The following is a 22,608-nucleotide window of genomic DNA, read 5'->3' as shown; positions in this document are numbered from 1 at the left end:
TGTAGAATCACGAAATTTGACGCCAAGTGTTGTTCAATTCTGAAACAAAGTTAATGCAGGACCGCTTTTCTATTGTGCTGTATCAAAAATAGATAGTTCTTTTCAGCGTATTTCTTTTCTCATGATTTATTGTTTTGAGAAAACAAAATATGTAAAGGGAATTAGTCGGAAATGGGGTTTGAAAAACAGCAAATGGGGTTGATTGTTCCAAACTCATTTGAAACGGTGGTTGCCCTTTGTGTAGCGAATTTGGGCCGACAAATACACTTTGAGGTAAGATAAAAAATTGTTGGCATTAATTATAAAGAAAATATGGACCGATTTATTCACACTTTTCGTTTTTCCAAATGGAGTAGGTTCTGTACCTTTTAATCTTCTATTTTTTCAATATTAGGAAATTTGTATGGTATTGGTGCTGCATTTTTTTTAAGTTTTGGTTGAGTTTGTTTTTCTGACTTTGAGATTTGGAATGGATAAATATGTAGAGTTCAGACGGCCTAAGTTGAATTAGACTCTTAAAACTGGCACAAGTAACCTTCCGAGTTATTACAGTGATGAAGTTGCTCGGAAGGTCAAAACAAAATGAAATTTTTGGTGAATTTTAACACTCAAAGGGTGCTGTAAGTTATTTAGATTTTTGATATTTCGTTGTTAAACGGGTAAAATCTCGCATTAGCCATAGTTAATAGAATTCTTGCGCCATCTACTTTCTTTTAAATCTGTTTTCTGTGGCCTTTGATTTCATAATTCTAACACAATAGAAAAAATTGGTACATTTCGCATTTTTCTTTTATTTTTTTCAGCTTTGAGTGTACAATGAGGCTTTTAAAAGCCTGTAAGTGGGTTTTTTCAAATATTCCTCAGCACATTATTGTTTATTGACATGATAGCAATTATATTTCTTTAATTATTTGTCCAAATTTTTTTGAGTTTTTTTGGCGTTAACGGTTTTTGTTGACGTGGTCAATTGAGTTTCTGTAGCGTTTGCATCAGTTTTCTTGGGTCAATTTAGCATTAATAAAGTTGTTTTGACATTTCTTCTGACATTTTTTCTTTTCCTCCTCTTTTCCCTATTCCACCAAAAATTAGGTATTCAGCGCGTTGATACCCAAAATTAACCGTGCTTTTACCAAGTCAGGTTTTTCATTGTCTTTCATTCAGTTCATTATTTTTTATATCAGTTTCCTTCCTACTAAGTTTTTCAGCTCATCAAATTGTTTCTCGTCACCTAAACATACTACATTTTTGACCTTCTGTGCAAACTGTTTTTGATATATCTAGTTTTGATATAGAATAGTTTCCTTTTTTGCTAATTTTACTAATACCGTATTTAAGCAGCTGTTGCTCTGAAAACAAATCTAAATTAAACCGGATAAATATCGAAAAATAGAATTAAATTATCAAAAAGGTGATATATCAGTAAAGACCCGTTTTAGATACCAGGCAATCTAGTTTCCTTCAAATTAGTTTAAGTTACCAGGTCTAAGGCGTGCTAACAATGCTTTTATCCTTGTAGAGCATCAAAAAAAACAGGAACCTGTGGTTTTGCCCAACTTGGAGTTCATTTTTCTGTTTTTTGCTTATGAGATGTACGTTTTCGCTCATGTATCAGTCTCAGTAAGATTCAATGCTTCAATTGCGACTATTGTCCAGCAATCTGTCAGGTATATTTTAACAATTTTTTTGAAGAATTTATATCAAGGAGATAGCAATTTAAAGGCCTCCACACCAAAAAGATCAATAGTTTCTGTTAAAAGGGTCAAATATAGAAACTTTAGGCACAAAAGTTTTCAAAATTTCTGTGAAGAGAAAGACATCCCTCGTTATCTAACAAAAGTCATAAACATAAACTAATGTGTTTATATTCCACAGAAAGCAAAATAAATTGATAACTGTCAAAATGAGGACATGTTCAAGGTTCTTGAAACAAATGTGGTTCCAACTACTGAAAAGTACAACAAACTATTGGAAGGAAGATAAAATTTTTATTTTATTTGGAAGAGCATCATAATCAATCAAAGTTCCTATTCCACTGAAACATGATAGCAAGAAAGAGCTTGAATCACAATTTCAACTGTATAGTAATCACTGCACCAGAACTCGAGTTAAATTTTTAAAAATTGTTTTCTGCTCTGACGTTGAATTTGAATAAAAAAGTGTTGTCTATTTTTACCAAAAGAAACGTCCGATACACTTTAAAAGAACTTTTCATGACTGGCATGACTTTTCGGATCTATTCTCCCCCCCCCCCCCCACCCCCACCTTAGCGATCATAAATCTTTTATGACACCCAGGCGCGCGTGCTATTTTCACACATAGTGACGTGCTGTATAACAACATATAATTTGTAACTGGGGGTCAGAAAAAACACGGGGGGGGGGGGCAAACAGAATAGATCCCACTTTTCCTTTTAGTGTGATTTCCCTATCTGCTTCAACGGTCTTTACTTAGTCTTATAAGTGTCATTCAATCTCAATTATTCAAATGCTACTAATCGCTGTTTATTAGCTGAATATTTTTTTTCAATAGATGAGTCTTTTAGTGTAAATAGCAGCAGATGGAAAATCGAGATAAATTCCCAATTAATTAAAAATACTGTCGTTTTTTGAAGCATGCCACCATACCAATTCTTTAAACAAGGAGACCGAGAAATTCGTACACAGCTACTTGCCAAGAACCGCTTGAAATAGAGTTTGATGAAAAAAAGCTTGACTGGTATTGACAGTGAGGGCGAGTCCAAAATTCAAATCTTTGAAATGTCCCAAATTCAATCTCAAACTCAAAAAACTCTTGAAATTGCTATTGTAATAAACTTGATTGTTAATGGTTGAACATGAATTTCTCCTTTCTCCGGGTCAAGGTTTATGATTCGAAGTTTTGAAAATCTATTTGCGTACCCTCAATACCAGTTCTCTTTGTTCAGTAAATTCAACTTTTTTCTTGACTTTTACACTTTTGATACTTTTTGTACCCATAAAATTATCACCTCACTGCCCCTCACCCCGATATCTGCCACTTTAGTTCAGCAGACCTGTAGCATAAAGACATCCACCAGATTCACCTTTTAGGCAATCCCTTCCATCACTCATGTCGCCTATTTTCAAACTAATCCAATCTTGGTAGTCTGAAACGCGCATGTAAATGCTGCCCATAGACGTACAATCTCCATAAGCGTGTGCGTGGATTCCATAAACGCATTGGGCTTTCCTCTTGTTTGATTTCCTCGTTTCAATGAAGGCTGGTGAACCACTGTCACATGTTGCAGGTGAGCTACAGTAGTTTTCCGGCGAGCTCTTCAGGCAAATTTCTGTGGCCTAAAGTAACCATGTAGTGATCTATATATTCGTGAGCTCAAACACTGCTGTTGCATATACCATATGGTACACATCAGTGTTCGAACACACGACAGTATATTTGTTTTCTTCGCGATAGTAACTTTGTTTTCTTTTCTCAGAGCATTAAAAGTCATTCTTTCATTATTTTAATTTTGGGCTCATTCAGACTAAATAAAATTCAGGTAAATTTACCTGAAAAAATACCTTAACTTACCTGAAACGTTCAGGTAGTTTTGCCTTACCTGAACTTACCTCAACTTTACCTGAAAATTACCTGAAAAATTAAGGGGGCACCCCTTAATTACCTTAAAATGTAAGGTAAAAATACCTGAATAAATACCTGAAATTTACCTTAAAAATACCTTAAATTCAACCTGAACTTTTAAGGTAAATTATATTAGTAAAGGTAAATTTACTCTTACCTATACCAATGGTGCGTTTTGGTGAACCTCTTCTAGGATCAATGGAAAGTGAGAAATCGAGTAGTTATGACTTCTTAAAAAACTGTTTTGGACCACTTTTAATGCACCGGTACCACTCGACATCGGTTTGTGAGCAGCCTATACATAAACGAAGGCGCGTGAAAAATAAAAAAGCCAATTTTTGAAAAATTGGTGCGTTACTGCCTTTTTGAATTTTTATGAGCACTCACTGAACGTATTTTTGGGGTTTGATGTAGTGTAGGTCGACAAATATTAGCTCAAACTGCTTCATATAAGGATCATTGTAAAGCTCTTGTAATAAACTTTAACATTTTGTTTGATAATTTTACTAAAAATATACAATTATGTACTGCAGAAAGTTATTAAAAAAGTTAAGGTAAGTTAGGGTAATGTTACCTAAACGCAGTTCAGATAATTTTTTACCTTAACTCAAGTTAAGGTAATTGTTACCTTAATTTTACCTTAACAAAGGTTTACCTTAACTGCGTTAAGATAATATTAGACTTTTTAAGACATTTTTTAAGACATTTTTTAGTGTGTTATAACCCGGGTTCAGGTCCAGACCCAAAATGGTTTATAATCAGACCCAGTCGAGCGCACACCCGTGTATTCCCAGACCGAAATTGCAGGGTCTGGACGGAATTTCGAGCACACTACAGTCTGGACGATGGTCTGGAGATGGTCTGATTAGAGGTCAATTTGGTCTCAAAAGTCTGATCATAGGCGGATCCGAGCACACTTGGATCTGGTCAGAGGAAACTTCGAGCGCAATTGGGTCTGATCATAACATCTGATCAGAAAACAGAGTCCAGCAAAGGCCGGTCCCCTTCAGAGGAAATTTTGGTCAATTGGAGACCACGATGTTTCTTATGGACAGCTGTCTAAACTTATCCAGTGAGTCAGAAGTATACACTAACCGGTACACTAAATAAAACTTGTTCTCTACAGTTGGGTTTCGTTTTCTTTAGCAACACCTATATAATTGATTTTTCCTTAGACGAATTAAATACTGCAAACATCAGTTTTTATGAAATGAATATATTATAGCCAAATTAAGAGATTTGTTCATAAGTAAAATCTTTCTCTGATCAGACTATTTCGAGCGCACTTGAGTCTGATCAGAACCGGTTTCGAGCGCGCTTCAGTCTGATCATAAACGGCAGCAAGCGCAACTGGGTCTGAATTTAAATGCTTCAAGCGCAACTGGGTCTGATCGTAACCTCTTCGAGCGCACTTGAGTCTGATCGTAGTCTGATTAAGGTATGGGCAATGGTCTGAATTTGAGTCTGAGATGGTCTGATCAGAACGCATTCGGTCTGAAAAGTCTGATCAGAGATCCTTTGTGTCTGGAAAGTCTGATCAGAGATAACTTGGGTCTAGAAAGTCTGATCAGGGTTAATTTTCGTCTGGAAAGTCTGATCGGAGATAATTTTGGTCTGGAAAGTCTGATCAGACCAAAATTTGGGCCTGGACCTCAACATGGGAAGCGATGAAGCCAGTGTAAAAGATGATGATTCGTAATGTTGATTGTTGCACATGTTGAGGTCCCAGAACAAAGCGATCGCTGACCAGACCATCGTCGAGCGCACAGGGGGTGGCGGTGATTTGCGCTCAAAATTACATATGTAATTTTGGACGCAGTTCACCCCCACCCCATGTGCGCTCGTTATGCACCTCAACCTGTGTAACTATCAACATTTTCACTCCAAACCCTCATCTTTTACACTGGTTTCATCGCCTATAATGAGCCCAAAATTAAAATAATGAAAAATGACGTTTAGATGATGAAAACAAAAGTAGATCAGCCTAGCGATGAAACTGCAGTTTTACCGGATAACAGTTTTTGTTATTGCCCTGGAAAACTTTTGAAGAAAAAGATTAATAATTGTTAACAAAGCCTCTCAATCAAAGTTTTTGCGACAACCGGGATGAGAGGAGTTGGTTATCTTGTAAGATGTAACAATATTCATGCAAAAGATGTCTATTATGTAATTCTCTTGCAAGACAAATGTTTATTTTGTAAGATTCTTGCAAAATGAAATGACAATATTGAATTTTAATCCCTAAAAATATTTGGGGAATTGCAATAAACAAACGAATCATATTAGTTAAAAACAATAGAAGAAAGTGTTCTGTTTTACAAAGCAAAATCAAACATGTTTAAAGTTAGTCAACCTTGGAATAAAACAGAAAATCAAGTGACAGCAATATGACTAATTTTTATAATTGGCATTGAATATGGTTAAATTCAGATCTTCAGGCCTCTAAATATCCAAAGAAAGATTTAAAGGGACCAATACGTTTGTTAACAGATCATTTTTAAAAAATATTTTGTAAGGCTCTGACACATATTCCTGCAAGATGATGCATCCTCTTCAAAATCTCTGTGAGAATTTGTTAAGATCATGTACACTAACCATTCGGTGATGAGTCGTGAGTTTACTGCTAGATTAGTGTCTTGTCATTTTGAGCTGTTTTAAATGACAATTTCATATCTGATTCCTCACGAAACTTTTTTGGGGAAACAAATATTATAAAAGTTTTCATGATATTTGAAAACAATAAAAACAATAATTTTTTTTTAAAAAACATCAAATTTGTTTAAAGTCAGTCAATCTTAGAATAAAACAGAAAATCAAGTGATAGCATTATGACCAATTTATCTATAATTAGCAATGAATAGGGTTAATTTCAGATCTTCAGGCCTCTAAATGTGAAAAATATTATAAGGGAACCAATACGTTTGTTAACAGGTCGTTTTTAATATCGTGTAAGGCTCTGACACATATTCCTGCAAAATGATGTATCCTCTTCAAAACCTCTGTGAGAATTTTTCAAGATCTTACACAATAACCATTCGGTGGCGTGTCGTGAGTTTACTGCTAGATTAGTGTCTTGTCATTTTGAGCTCTTTCAAATGGCAATTTCAAATTTGTTCCTCAGGAAATATGTTTGGGGAAACACATTTTATAAAAATCTTTTCATGTTATTGGAAAAAATAGAAAAAAGTTATTCTTTTTACAAAGCATCATCAAATTTATTTAAAGATAATCAACCTTGGAACGAAAAAAGAAAATCAAGTGATAGCATTATGACCAATTTATCTATAATTGGCTTTGAAAAGGGTCAATTTCAGTTCTTCGAAAAAGCTAGAAATTTATCCAAAAATCTATCTGGAGAATTAGACGAGAGGGATCGAAAACAGGTCACGAGCATGAAGAGAAAAGGGGCATGGAGAGAGTTGGTTCAATTCTAAATCAACACAAAATATTTAGTTTTCGGAAATGCACAGCTTCCACAATGCAATTTTGATATTCTTTTTCAGTGTTAAAAATAGGGACTTCAACAATTGAAAGTCAAGCGTATGATAGTGGCGCTCGAAATTTATGTGAATGCAAAAAAGTTTTTTAGCGATAGGAATGTAATAATTCCGTATTTCATAATAGAAAACAATATTTGTCGATTTTGAATATTCAGATTATGCAGTCGTTTTGGATACTGGTTGGTGGAGCTAAGAGACGCAATTCTATTAAATTTATTTGTACACTAAAACTCTAAAATTGAAATGAAGAGTTTTAGAATGGGCTCGATGTCTATGAATCTTGAATCTTGAATCTTGAAAAAATTTTTGATACTGATTTTAAATTTTAGATTTTATTGTGAGTTTGTAAAACAACATACTTTTGCAAAAAGGCTCATTGCATTTGAGTTCTCTAAATGAATAGACCCACCCACTCGGAGATAAATACGATTAGATGACCATCGGCTCTGGTTACCCGGTTGTGTCGAAAATTGATCAACGCGAAAAAACGGCTGATCATAGCTAAAACTTGAAATTTATCTGAAAAAGAATTCCGATATTTGGCTCTCTGTATTCATAATTCCGTTAAAAAAACTCACGCGCATGATTGAGGGTACAAACTAGTTCCAATATTTATTATCACGGCAAATTCTGCAGAGCTATAAAAAAACAGGTAGAGTGTGAGGCCGCTACGAACTCATTCGCAAAAGGAAAGAAAATAAGTTTTATGGGTGGTGACCAAGAGGGGCCAATACCCAACACCAAACAGAAACTTGATTAAATCTGATTGTTAGACTTTGACTAAAAGTACTTTGCCCGCGGTTTAAAAATTAATAAAACGATTGTTGTAATTACCTTTGCTTTGGGTAACTCTCCACAATCTGGGCTGACTTTGTCTTCAATTTGATAAGACTCTTGCAAAGTTTTTGGATGGCAGCTGTTAAACTCTGGATATGTAATCCCCATCCCAATTATTGTGTACTTATTGTTAGGCTCTTGATTTTTACAAATTGAAATTACAGCCTTCGTTTTAGTCCAAGGAGTTTTCAACTTAGCGACTGCAATATCATGTACTTCTGCTCTCACATTCAAGAGTTTTTACCGCGAAAATGTATACTCAATATAAAAAGTAAGTTAGCGATCCCTAGTCTTACGAGAAAAAACATTTTGAAGCAGATTTCTCCAACTTAATATCACAGTTCTAAAAAAATTTTTAAAACATTGTTCGAACAGTTTCAGACCCTACACTAGGGGTGTCTTTCGCATTATAGCCCCCCCCCTGGCTTAGTGGTTAGATAGCCTACTGCCCCCAATCATGGTAATTATATCATAATGGGGGCTATAAATTCGTAGAGGGCTATAATGGGAAGGGACACACTAGTGGATTTACCTGAATATAAAATTCAGATAAAGCGCAACTTTCACTTACCAGAAATCCTATTTTAAAGTCGATGAACTTCTTTCAAGTTTCACAATGAAAAGATATTTGTCTCAAGATGTGATATATTTCAAGTTTTTTTCAACTAAAAATCTAAGTTGACACGTATGTTAAAAAGTAGAGAGAGAGAGAGGAAAGATTTGAACAAATTGGGATCTTGATTGAGTTCATCAATTTTATTTTGGGGTGGCTTGCTAGTTACAATTTTGTTATACCATAATTTCATTTGCTGGCTATTGTAGAATAATGGCTCGGATTTTTCCGCTCAAAATGATGTAAGAGTGGGGCTGCAATGGGAGGAGTTTTTAGGAAAATGCAGCTCAAAGCCATTACTTCTTTTCGAGCTGCATTAGGCTTCCAACGGGGGTAAAATGGTGTAAGAGTGAGGTGGTAAAAGACAGTTAATCCCCCCCTCTTATATCTTTTTGGTCTGTCAAGGGAGGGTAAAATGATGTGAGAGTTCCGGGGTAATTTCTCCATTACCCCTGAACTCTTACATCATTTTACCCCCCTTGACAGACAAAAAGATGTAAGATTGGGGGGTTAATTTCTTTAACCCCTCACTCTTACACCATGTTACCCCGGTTAAAAGCCTAATGCAGCCCAAAAAGACGTAAGAGCTTGACGTTTTGAGCTGCATTTTCCTAAAACATCCTCCCATTACAGCCCCACTCTTACATCACTCTTACATCATTTTACCCCCCTCAGAACAAATTACCCCCAAACTCTTACACCATTTTACTCCCATTGGCAGTCCAGCTCTTACCTCCGTTTACCCGCTCTAAACAAACTACCTCCTCACTCTTACACCATTTTACCCCCTTGCCAGCTCAACTCTTAATTCATTTTACCCCCTCTGAACAAAATACCCCCACACTCTAACATCAATTTACCCCCATAGACAAATTACCCCCCCCCCCCCTCTTACAACGAAATGGGAGGATTTTAGGGAGGACATTCGACCCGGGGGTGTAAAAATTGTTTTTAAAATGTAAGTTTGATTTAGAGTAATATTGTCTCCAATATTGCGTTGTTAGGAATATTTGTCATTGGCGATTTTTCCGACAAGCTAAATTTGGTTATCCAAATCAAGCCAGCTATGATCAGTTCGATTTGGGTTGCACACGTGGGTATCAGATCCATTTGGTTGCCAGACCTACTTTGGTTGTGCACTTGACGTTACAGACTAACTTTGGTCGCGCAATGATTGTGCCGCACCCACTTGGGTCGCGTACTGGTGGTACCCCTCAGTGACACCTTTAACCTTAAATTAGTGATTATAATCATTGATATTTTTTTCTGTTTCTGGTCGTTTTCCCGTTGATCCTTTTGGCTTAGAGCAGAAATTTTAGGATCGGATCTGCAAGGGGATCTGAACACTGGAATGGTCTTCGTTCAGGCTGTCCAGATTATATCACGAAGCTATCCAGACTCTAAGCAACGCTATGATCAGACTATCCAGACTCTGGGCCGTGCTATGATAAGACTACCCAGACGACGGGCGGGGCTATGATCATATTTCTCAGGCCACACGTACGTAGTTTTTCAAGACTCTATGGAAGGGTCGTGGTTTGACCATTGCTGTTAGAGCGCGATCGGGTTGTCGGCTTTCAATGTGATAATATTCGACCGAATCGCCTGTTTTAAAGTCTGCAAGATTTTAAAGTATGTATAAAAGCCTTTTAAGTAGCGGTAAAAACTCGACTTTGACCTATAGTTTTGTGCTTCGTGAATTGCGGATCACTGTTATAACTGAAAGGCAACTGATGTTTTATTCAATCAACATCTGGAAAAGTATAAAATTAATGGTTTGAACTAGGCTTGCAAGAAAGGGATGCTGGATCGAATCCAGTGAAAGTTCATATAGAAGTTTGGACTGCTTATATCCCCTGGAGAATTCGAAAACTTATCTCGCGTCGAATCATTTCAATGTGTCGTACAGATTACAGATTACGTAAGTTAAAATTTACTATTTAATTAAAAAATAAACTTTCTCTTTTTTATAAAATTTTTCTAGGTCATTTTCCAAACTTTGAGGTTCCTTTTCTTGTCTTGTCACAATATTGACAGGTCAAAGTTTATATTGACAGGACAAGTAATGCACAATCGAACATATCCATTTTTTTAGTGAATAGGACAAGATTATGACGGCTTCGACACAGTCTTCCAGCGGAATTTGATGGAATTTCCTATTTTTATCTTTATTTGTCGCTATTTTTGTAGTGCTGTGAAGAATTCTAAATAATTGCAGGTCATTGCGGCTTCTCATGGATGAAAAATGGAACCTATCTATTGATTTTAATTGATAGCGAAAGTTTTTCATGACTTTAAAATTAATTGTTACATAAATCCACCCCAGATATGAAGCTGTATTCAATCAGGAGACCTTAGACTCAGTGTTCAGTTTTCAGTAAACTAAGTTAACTTACTCCGGATACACTTTGAAGTCAACCAATTGGATCTGTGTTTTTGGCCCCTCAATATGGAAATCTCCCAGCAGAGCAACTGGCCATTCTAAAAAGCAAAAACCACGTCATGATGAAAACGGTTGCTTTCATAGTTGCCTATGTTTTTGAAATATATATATGTGTATATATATATATATATATATATATATATATATATATATATATATATATATATATATATATAATAGCGATTGCTCTTATACGGTCCACGTAATTTTACTACAGTTTCCTTGTTATTTTAATAAAACGTCACTTTTAAAAAGAACGTTCTTAAAAAAATAACGATTACTTTTACTCTAGCGACGCATTTTCTCTCGTTTTGAAAAAAATGTTATTCTTTAAAGAAAAATATAAGGAATATCTTAAGAAAAAACAATTGCTTTTACGCTGTCAATGTTTTTATCTCACACAAAATGAAGCAAATCTGTCAGCACATCTCTTACATAAATTCAACACGTCTACGATTTCCTGTTTCAGGTTTTTTTTCTTCTCAATACTTGCGTCATTTCCGCACTAATTTTAAAACCTATGGACATTTTCCTGCACACTCTTTGAGTTTTTTAGTTTGTCATTTTGCGGCATATTCACCGCTCGTCTCAAAAAACTCTTGTTTGCACTTCTAAAAAATTGAAAGTTGCACCAAATTGTTTTCATAATTTCGTCGCTCGAAAAAAGGAACATTTTCAGCATAATCCGTTCAATTTTCATCCTTTTTGTTTTCTAATTTGTCGATGTATTTTTCAGCATAAATCTTTAACAGGTAACATATAACAAAACAGTTCGAAACTCGGAGCAAGCAGAGCCTTGCTTAAAAGACTTTCAATACTAAAAAAACACAAAAATATCTCCTGTTTAATCTCGGAAAAATTCTTGTTGCATTACATTTTTTGCGCATAATCCGCAAAAATATGAAAATTTTAATCTCATTTTCTGTCTTCTTTCCATTTGTTTCGTTCCCTGAATTTGACGCTCTTTTCTTTCCAGAGTAACCGCTTTCCTGCTGCTACTTTTAAGACTGCATTTTTAAACAAAATTTTTTCATTTTTTGTAATTATTTTGGTATATGACGTTCATGATTCACTGTTATTGTATCTGCAATTTGTTTTAAAATCTAAGTTCACAAAATCTAACTTGCCAGTCAGTTTTTTTTAGTTGTTAACGACCTAATTCTGCTTAACAAGATTTTAGTGGGCTTAACTTTCATGAATGCATCAGACCACCGGTCAATAACTTTTGGTTGTCCAAAGACCAGACCAAGTGAAAAGTTTTTTTTTGAAGTCAGAAAAACATTTCGGAAGCGTTCTGAAGATAATTACTTTAATAGATTCAATAATTCTTTGTCTCAACTTAACAGTTTTTCTAACTATTCACCACACAAATATCCATGTCAGTTTCGAAGAGAAGTGAAGAACTTTTTGGAAGGGGAGGCATTGAAATGATTTAAAATAAAAGGTACCCTTCAGGATGGAAAATTTTTTCGAGAAATTTTAATTATTGCAATTTGATTTCTCCCCTAATATGGGGACTACCAAAAGGTTGTAACCATGTTTGGTTGAATTCAAAATTGTTATTAATATTATTCTTATGTAGATTTTATTTGCAGGTGCAAGTTATTCAAATATTGTTATAAAAGTGAGGTTGATGTTGTTCTTTGTCGATTTTTTCCCGCTCTTTTATTGAGACTTCAGTTGCTTTATTTATTTAAAGTCTCATTTTTAATTGTTTTTATTTTATTTCCTATTAAAAATTTTAATTGTTTTTGAATCAGTGTGGTTAACATTGGGCATTTTTGTATTGTTAGGAGCAATTTTAGTTTTCAAAAACAGTTGATTTAATTGGCATAATTTGCAATTAAGTTTACTGCGTATTTTGAAATGGCGGTCGTAAATTAAAATACTCATTCATCAAATTCGAAAGGTTGAAAAATTTTTTATCTAACCAGTTCTTTTTTGTTTTCTGCCATTTTTTTAAAGTTGATAAAAGTGAGCCAAATATCACAACGCTGCTTCTGTTTCTTTCTTTTGAGAATTATTTGATATTAACGGTTTCAGTTGAGAATTGAGTGATCTAGAAGAAAATGTTTTCTTATGGCTTTTTTGGTTGATTTGCAAAGACCATCAGCTGATTTTGTAAATAGTTTACACTACTTTTTGAATGGTTAATTAGTGTTAAGTTTGTCATCGACTTTCATGCCATGGGATATTCAAGAAAACAATTGTTTACAGCAAGATTGAATTAATACAATGACCACATTTTTTGCTGCCACAAGATCAAATTTTGGCCCCTCTCAATTTTTCAATAATATAGATCATCTTTTGCCTTTTGCTAATTTGATTTCGTTACAGCAAATATTCTTTTTAAGAAAGATTTTTTGATTCTGACTTTTTGTCAGCAAGTAGGTACCGTAAGATAACAGTTTCAACAAATAACGGTTTTATAGGTCAAAAAACTAGGCATCTTGTTCGTATCGAGAATTTGGTTAAGCAGAACCGATATGAAACTCTTGTCGGTTTTCTTATCCTTATCAGCTCTGTCATGTGTTGGTTAATGATGGTTTCAACAGGTGGAGCTCTCTTGTCAATGAATATCATTTGACCGTTGAATTGGTTTTATTGGCAGATATTTTTGCTTGGCATCAGGTTCGGGTAATTTACGTTGCTGTGCACAACACTTTTGAAATTGAAGAACAATAGATTCATGGAATGAGATGGCTTAAGGTTATCTAGTAAGATCACGGTTGGATGGCAATACATGAAGGTCTTTGAGTTACTTTTCTTCTGCATCATTATTTACCCGGGTCACCACTTCCTTGGTTCCATACAAGGATCATATATGATGTCATACAAATCAAGACGCATTTCCTAGTACGATCCTTGCATGGAACATAAGAAATCAAAAATGATCCCTGAATGAGATTAAATCGTATCTGATTCTTGCATTAATTAAAGGAAATCGGACACTATTGGGCGTTATTGCGCACCAATTACCAGTCGAAAATGTATGAAATCAAGAAAATCGTTAAAACGATTTTCTTGATCTTAAAACGATAGAAGATCTTAAAACGATTTTCTGAAACTATTTGAGAGCGAAAGGGAGTTTTTTTGTATATTAACACTGCTGCACGTTTCTGACTCCACATTTATACCCAAATTTTTTGCAAATTTGAAAAAGTCATCAACGCTTCTGCTATCAGGATTGTCTTTTCAGCTAATCTAATTACTGGGTGTTTCAATACAGCTCTTTTGTCCTGTTTCTCTGCAACTCTCATCTACTGCAACTTGTTTTTCCTCCATTTTTTGCGACTATTTTTTGCGACAAATCAACAGTGTTGAACCGAGCATTCAATGGTTTAATAGCTCTTATAAAGTCTACATAGCAGCAAAGACGGATTGCGGTTAGTTCTGAAAGCAAAACCCCTATCGAGACATTTCGCGTTCTGTCTGAATTGCGCTTTCTGCCTTCTGATTTGCTTCTAATTAAAGACTATGGGTAAGCGCTTCCAAAAACCTCCACCGTAAAGATATTGATTCTACGAAAAATTATGCATAGACTCGAGATAAGCTTAGATATTTTGAATGCTAAAATCCACAGATTGATGTAAACTAAATTTTCAGAAATCCAATTGTAGAAAAATTTTTTTTCCTTATCCAGTTTTTTTTTTCCTAAGATGACATTAACGACGCAAGACAGTTGGTTGCTGGACGGACCTTTGCCATGACCGCAGGGTCTAGATGGAACAGATTTTGACTACCCTGGGCCAGGGCCATCAGAATTTTCAACTTGCGATTGAGACCGAACAGACAACTGTAACAGGCATAAGAGACTTTGCTTGCTCAGAGCCAGATATACCAAACCCCGTGAATGTTAGAAAACCACAATAAAACAGTTTATCTGATATGGAAAACGCTGAGAATATTGAATTGAGGAAGACGATGATTGTTGTTTAAACAGGGAACCCGGGGTGAGCTGGTGGAAGTATGAACCACATCAAGTACGGGCTGAATGATTCGAAGTATAACGATTTATGATTCCAAACGCCAGATGAATAACTTGAAACCCGGGTCAAGGTTTGGCGGTTAATTTTTGTCAGAAATGCGGTGAAATTCGCTGAGAAAAAATAATTTTCACCGCGTATTTCTTACATCCTTTTGCGGTGAATCGCGGTGAATTATTTATTTTCACCGTGTTCTCATTATGCTTACAAAAAAGAATCGTCCCCGCACGGGTTCGAACTTCTTCCGTCCTGGATGCCTTCAACTTCTTAGTCCACTGCGCCAACTGTCACTTTAGTCTTTGATATTTCTTGTGAATTTAAATCAGATTGAGTAAACTTTGGAAATCATATGCGGTGAATTTTTGTAAGAAATGCGGTGAATTTTTGTAAGAAATGCGGTGAAATGTGTTGAATTATTTTTTTTTCACCGCATTCACCGCCTTCACCGCATTTCTTACATTATTTTGCCACAAAAGTCGATGCGGTGAATTTTTGTAAGAAATGCGGTGAATTTCGCGGTGAATTTTTGTAAGAAATGCGGTGAAATGTGGCGAATTATTTATTTTCACCGCATTCATCGCAATCACCGCACTTCTTACAAAAATTTACCCAAAAACCTCGACCCGGGAAGACCGGGTCACAGTTCCCAAAATACCAGATTAATTAATCGAATTACGGGGTCATTAAATTTATACGGGACCGTGTATTTAACGACCCGAAATGACACCCCACAGACGACGTTCTTTCGAGTCATAACTCCACGGCCTCACCCAGGGAAAGAGTACTGTGGCGTTGATATGGACAGGATTTGAATTGAAATTGAGATACTTGTTTTTGTACTGGTTTGATGATTTAGATTTGAGATATGAGTTAGCAAGTACTGAAATATTTTTTTGGGAATAGGGTCCGGGTACGCTTCCCCACTTGAAATTTTGTCCAAAAAAAACATAAAAAATGATTGATTTTGATCGGTAATTTTAGGGTAAAACATCCAAAACCATTTTTAATGTTTTTTTTTGACCAACTTGAACGTCTTTGATCGTTCTTCGACATAGGAAGTGATCGTTTTTAAGCGTTAGTTTTAGGAAAAAGCCTTTTTTTGCGTTTTTTATGCATGAGAGTAATGGGTATATGGCAATACAGGCCTATCCGAGGGGAGAAATGTTTTTGTAAAATATGTGCTTTTTTCAACAAATTCTACATTTTTAATAATATTATAAATTTCTTAAAATATGATAAAATTATTGAAAATGAAGAAAGAGTTTTAAAAAAGCACATATATTTATAATTGCGTTTCTCCCCTCCGATCTACCATATACCCAATTAACTTGAAATTTGACCTTTTATGAGCATTATTTTCAGGAAAAGATCGTTTTTCAGCGTTTACATTTAGGAAAAGACCATAACTGAGCGTAATTACCGTGTCTTGGTCTGTTGTCGAATGGGTGTAAACAGTGAGCAGCTGTTAAAATGTATTGTTTGTGGATCATAGTAGCCCCGCAGTGGAGTTTATTTTTCACATGATCCAAAATAAGTGCAACATAGAAAGGCCAATCCTGTTCGCTGTCTCTTCCTCTTACAATTCGACGATCAATTGAGCTGTTTTGATTGGTCCGTGCCGAGTTTCGTTCAATGAGACATCCAATCAGAATTAAGATATAAAAAATCGTGATAGAACAAATTTGCATTGTCAATTTTTACAAAATGTTAATTTTGTAAAATTTGTCTACTTATAACAGCCGACCATATTAAACAAAATAAATTAAACTCATTTTTTTCAATTATTAGTATTAATGAGGTCAACTTTATATCGTTAGTAGCTGATATCAAATAGCCTTTCATTGGTGATTCTACAAAATTCTACAAGCAAGTGTTTTTCGAGGTCATTTAGGTTTGGCCATAGAAATTAAGGTAGGTCATGAGAAAACAATCTTTATGTTTCAATATTTGATCTAAATAAATCGGCACGATTTTTAAAATGAATTTGGAAAAAAATATGATGCCAGATCCATAGCCCCTCAGATGCGGGGGGGGGGGGGGGGTGGATGCGGGTGGTCATAATAGTTATAAACCATAGTTATAATAACTACCATAGTTATAATAACGAGTTAATTTTCAATTAAGATTTCATTCTATGGTAGTTTATAAAGACCCGATGCCATCTAAAACTATGAAAATGTATCGGCTATCAGTTAGTCTCACTTTTTTCCAACGGTCTAACTCTGGACGAGGGGTTTTTCAAACAATGGAACTTGGGTTTGTGGGTATTTAAAATTTTATCAATCTTTTTTTAGCCTGGAGTGCAGTCTTTACTAGAAATCCTTCGCTGTATAACAGCCTGAGGTCTCAAAATTTCTGCAGTGTTCAAGTTATACTCACGTCACGGCTCTCGTTGCTCCAATTTTTAACACATTTTCTATCTGTTTGAATAACCATAATCGTTGAATCTAATTTAAATTAAATTCAAATATTTATGTTTAATTAATTTCACGTAATCACTAAAATTTATCCGTATTTTATTGAGAAATCAGAGTTTGCGAAAGACAATTGCTGTTGACAAATTTAAGAAACTTTATTTCACCAGTATAGCCTGCATTCAACTGACGTATTATGGTTCAGTCAATTTACAGGTTTCTTTCCAAAACCGTTTAGAGCACTGAAAAAAATGAAGGGTGGCTCCCAGATCTGTGTGTCACAATATTTAAGTATTGAATCATAGAATTTCCAGTACGATTATTACTATGACCAGAATTCTGATCATGGCAATTTTTAGACAATTCATAGAAAAATTTGTAGTAAAATTGTGAAATTCTTCTGAAGATGATGACTTTTTCCTCTGCATTTTTTCTCTACCTAATGAATTTTCCGCTGAAATTGCGATGATCACTCTGACAAAAAAAGAACCGCATTAAAAGAAAAATCAACGATAAAACTAACTAAATACAATCAATGACAATTAAAAGCTTAATGCAATTGATAGCCAGAATTAATACTGAACACCCAGAGTTTTGCAGTACTGAATCACTGTAATTACAGAGACTGTATATAGACAATTCTGCACTTGTACAGATTCTGTTCATATCAAAATCAGTCTTGTCCGATTCAGACTTTACACTTGTACAGACTGATCAGTCTTTTTTTTTCAGAGTAAAACTGTACTTCTGATTGCATTCTGATTTTGATCTGTTCATAACTATTATCATGCAATTCAATTATCAGCCTAATTAACATTATTGTTTAATTCTTGTCAACCTGAAGCATATTCACCCTATACTACATCAAACCACAGGAATACCCACACCATGCTACATCACCTCACAGGCATATTAACACCAAGCTACATCACACCACAAGCATATTTACATCATACCACTTTACAGGCATTTTCACACTCTGAATAGTTGTTCTTTTTTTCTGAACATAATGACCAACTTTTTTGATGTAAATGAGCTGTTTCAGTACTGGTTTACATGTTAATATTGAAATACTGAGGCTCAGTAATGAAGCACTTTTGGCACTCAGCCCGGTTATTTATCAGTGCCAGCGGCGCCAATCTTTCGTTTCTGAATGTAATTTCAAAAAGATGTTTTAATCAAGTTGAGTCCCTTTCACGATAGCATAATACCATAATAGCCAACAACATAAGTTATGCGCAATTTCAATCAAAAAAGGTTTGTAATAAGTGAACTATTTTTTTTTAATTTAGTAAAATTAAATCCAGTTTAATTTACATTTTTCACAAAAACACGACCGATTAATTTAAATGATAAACGATGAATTTCGTTTTCAAAATAGCAATTTTAATAGAAATTTTTTCAAACAAAGTTTGGAGTACCAGATTGCTATTACGGGGTTAATAGAATGCAGGGTTAAAAAGTTTTATCTATCGAGTATACCAGAATCTAGTTTCCCTTGATCTGTTTTCTGCTTAAACAGTAATAAAATTTAGACTGTATTTCGGAAACTCTAAACACTGCTTGTTATGAATAGCATTTTTTTCTTTTAATAATAATTATAATTTTTAGGTTTAATTGACTAAAACATGACGAAACATCCGGTTAATTATGGTTCTAAAAACAAAAAAAAATCAACGATATGTAAAACACACTGACTATGACTGGATTTATCATTTAATTTGTCAAATTGGTTACCACAAAATGGAAAGATTTGTAGGAGGGCAACACCCAGCACATCTCTTATCATGTTGTGTAAAAATGCTTGGAATGAAGATGTAGCTATTTCCATCAAACAATTTTTGCATTTTTGCACTTTTTGCCCCAATCCATCTTGTTGTTTATCTCTTCTACTTTAAAGAGTGCCCTTTACCTAAGCTATATATAGAAGAAACACACGATGGGTTATGAATGACATTTTCAAAAGTTTGTATTGGAGAAATCTTTTATATCGTCGTCAATTCAATAATTAATCCACAAAAACCATTTTCTTTAGCATGCAGCTTGTGCATGCAGCTTGTGATTTCATAAAGACTAAAAGCAAGTCTTATCAAAAGTTTTAGGTAATAAAATAGTTGATCACCATCTTTGATTATATGATAATTACTTTAGAAATCATGAATAATTTAAATGATGCTTTCCAGCAATGGGCACATACCTTGGAATGTTTAGTTTGTGCATTGAATGACAGCTGTTTTCAACAGAAAATGAAATTAGAGAAATTGACAGATTTTTCTGAGTTTCAAAGAGTGTTTTTTTTTGGGTGTGCAGATTGAATTAGATTGTAAAAATACCTTTAATTCAACTTCCAATGTAAAAGCTAATTAATTTTTAGTGGAATAGTTTTTACTGGAAGTTAATTAATTTTTAGTGGAATAAGAATGACGTAAAAATGAAAAAAATTGTAGCTAATAATTTTTTCGTCAAAGATTAAAAATGACGTAAATTAATTAGAAATCATGAATAATTTAAATGATGCTTTCCAGCAATGGGCACATACCTTGGAATGTTTAGTTTGTGCATTGAATGACAGCTGTTTTCAACAGAAAATGAAATTAGAAAAATTGACAGAGGTTTTTCTGAGTTTCAAAGAGTTTGTTTTTGGTTGTGCAGTTTGAATTAGATTGTAAAAGTACATTTAATTCAACTTCTAATGTAAACGCTAATTAATTTTTGAAACTAACGACAGCTGGCAATTGCTTCAATTAAATATGATAATCTAATGCACTGTGGCCCTTTGGTCGAACTTTATCAGTTGATCCCATAATTTTCAATTTTTCTACTTTCACCTTGCCAGTGTTCACTACAAGGCGTATTTTGATGATTGAATCGACTTTCAGTAGAAACAGTTAAAGTGAAAAATCAAACAAAAAACCAAAGTTGAAAGTTATAAAAGAATCAATTATTTCCTTTTAGAATACAAGTACGCCTCGCAACAAAAGTCAAGCAATAAAATTGTTGCTTTGTATATAAAAATTAAAATTAGCGCTACGAAAATTCTGTTTTTCCGCTACGATGTGTAAACAGAAAGTAATATTGACTGAAGAAAAAAACCCGAACTCGCATTTATATTCACCCATTTGAGAAAAATGTAGGAATAAAAAAGTGCCATAACTCCTGGGGCTAATAAGACGAGAATATAGTTATTACTGGTTTGCTTACTCTTAAAGGTGCAAAACTCTCATCAGCCATACCTGACACGTTAAAGTGGAACAATTCCATATAAACTACCCGAAAATGTCATGAACGTTGTATAGTGATAATCACATTTATTTTCATATTGGACACTATCTTGGGCTTCCGATACTAATCTATCAGTGAATCGGTGTTTGTGCTAAGTTGTAATTATTTGCGAGTTTACTGGTATGTTACTGGTTATTTATCAGTGCCAGCGGCGCCAATCTTTGGTTTCTGAATGTAATTTCAAAAAGATGTTTTAATCAAGTTGAGTCCCTTTCACGATAGCATAATACCATAATAGCCAACAACATAAGTTATGCGCAATTTCAATCAAAAAAGATTTGTAATAAGTGAACTATTTTTTTTTAATTTAGTAAAATTAAATCCAGTTTAATATACATTTTTCACAAAAACACGACCGATTAATTTAAATGATAAACGATGAATTTCGTTTTCAAAATAGCAATTTTAATAGAAATTTTTTCAAACAAAGTTTGGAGTAACAGATTGCTATTACGGGGTTAATAGAATGCAGGGTTAAAAAGTTTTATCTATCGAGTATACCAGAATCTAGTTTCCATTGATCTGTTTTCTGCTTAAACAGTAATAAAATTTAGACTGTATTTCGGAAACTCGAAACACTGCTTGTTATGAATAGCAATTTTTTCTTTTAATAATAATTATAATTTTTAGGTTTAATTGACTAAAACATGACGAAACATTCGGTTAATTATGGTTCTAAAAATCAAAAAAAATCAACGATATGTAAATCACACTGACTATGACTGGATTTATCATTTAATTTGTCAAATTGGTTACCACAAAATGGAAAGATTTGTAGGAGGGCAACACCCAGCACATCTCTTATCAAGTTGTGTAGAAATGCTTGGAATGAAGATGTAGCTATTTCCATCAAACAATTTTTGCATTTTTGCAATTTTTTGCCCAATCCATCTTGTTGTTTATCTCTTCTACTTTTAAAGAGTGCCCTTTACCTAAGCTATATATAAAAGAAACACACGATGGGTTATGAATGACATTTTCAAAAGTTTGTATTGGAGAAATCTTTTATATCGTCGTCAATTCAATAATTAAACCACAAAAACCATTTTCTTTAGTATACAGCTTGTGCATACAGATTGTGATTTCATAAAGACTAAAAGCAAGCCTTATCATAAGTTTTAGGTAATAAAATAGTTGATCACCATCTTTGATTATATGATAATTATTTTAGAAATCATGAATAATTTAAATGATGCTTTCCAGCAATGGGCACATACCTTGGAATGTTTAGTTTGTGCATTGAGTGACAGCTGTTTTCAACAGAAAATGAAATTAGAGAAATTGACAGATTTTTCTGAGTTTCAAAGAGTGTTCTTTTTGGGTGTGCAGATTGAATTAGATTGTAAAAATACCTTTAATTCAACTTCCAATGTAAAAGCTAATTAATTTTTAGTGGAATAGTTTTTAGTGGAAGTTAATTAATTTTTAGTGGAATAAGAATGACGTAAAAATGAAAAAAATTGTAGCTAATAATTTTTTCGTCAAAGATTAAAAATGACGTAAATTAATTAGAAATCATGAATAATTTAAATGATGCTTTCCAGCAATGGGCACATACCTTGGAATGTTTAGTTTGTGCATTGAATGACAGCTGTTTTCAACAGAAAATGAAATAAGAAAAATTGACAGAGGTTTTTCTGAGTTTCAAAGAGTTTCTTTTTGGTTGTGCAGTTTGAATTAGATTGTAAAAGTACATTTAATTCAAATTCTAATGTAAACGCTAATTAATTTTTGAAACTAACGACAGCTGGCAATTGCTGCAATTAAATATGATAATCTAATGCACTGTGGCCCTTGGGTCGAACTTTATCAGTTGATCCCATAATTTTCAATTTTTCTACTTTCACCTTGCCAGTGTTCACTACAAGGCGTATTTTGATGATTGAATCGACTTTCAGTAGAAACAGTTAAAGTGAAAAATCAAACAAAAAAC

At 34.1% G+C, this 22,608-nt stretch overlaps 1 protein-coding gene across 1 annotated transcript; it reads right to left on the bottom strand.

Annotated features, from left to right (window-relative positions):
- Positions 1 to 2,927: 2,927 nt before the first annotated feature.
- LOC142353312 (transmembrane protease serine 11D-like) lies at positions 2,928 to 16,768 on the bottom strand. Its single transcript, XM_075405544.1, has 5 exons — positions 16,400 to 16,768; positions 10,947 to 11,031; positions 10,229 to 10,269; positions 7,935 to 8,155; positions 2,928 to 3,314 (listed from the first exon to the last, which is right to left on the bottom strand). Exons 1-5 carry the CDS (start codon positions 16,665 to 16,667, stop codon positions 3,018 to 3,020), a joined length of 912 nt encoding a protein of 303 aa, XP_075261659.1. The 5' UTR covers positions 16,668 to 16,768; the 3' UTR covers positions 2,928 to 3,017.
- Positions 16,769 to 22,608: the final 5,840 nt, after the last annotated feature.

This window comes from Convolutriloba macropyga, chromosome 14, assembly GCF_964194025.1.
Source record: "Convolutriloba macropyga chromosome 14, txConMacr16.3, whole genome shotgun sequence".
Lineage (NCBI taxonomy): Eukaryota > Metazoa > Xenacoelomorpha > Acoela > Convolutidae > Convolutriloba > Convolutriloba macropyga.
The sequence above is the reverse complement of the archived record's forward strand: the minus strand, read 5'-3'. Positions and strand labels throughout refer to the sequence as shown.

Excerpts from the sequence above, each read along its gene's own strand:
- LOC142353312 (XM_075405544.1), bottom strand. The coding sequence starts at position 16,667 with ATGCAAATTTGTTCTATCACGATTTTTTATATCTTAATTCTGATTGGA. Across the intron at positions 10,270-10,946 it reads GACTTCAAAGTGTATCCGGA|TTATAACAGTGATCCGCAAT; the intron begins GTAAGTTAACTT and ends GTTGCCTTTCAG. Across the intron at positions 3,315-7,934 it reads GAGAGTTACCCAAAGCAAAG|GCCACAGAAATTTGCCTGAA; the intron begins GTAATTACAACA and ends TGGTTACTTTAG.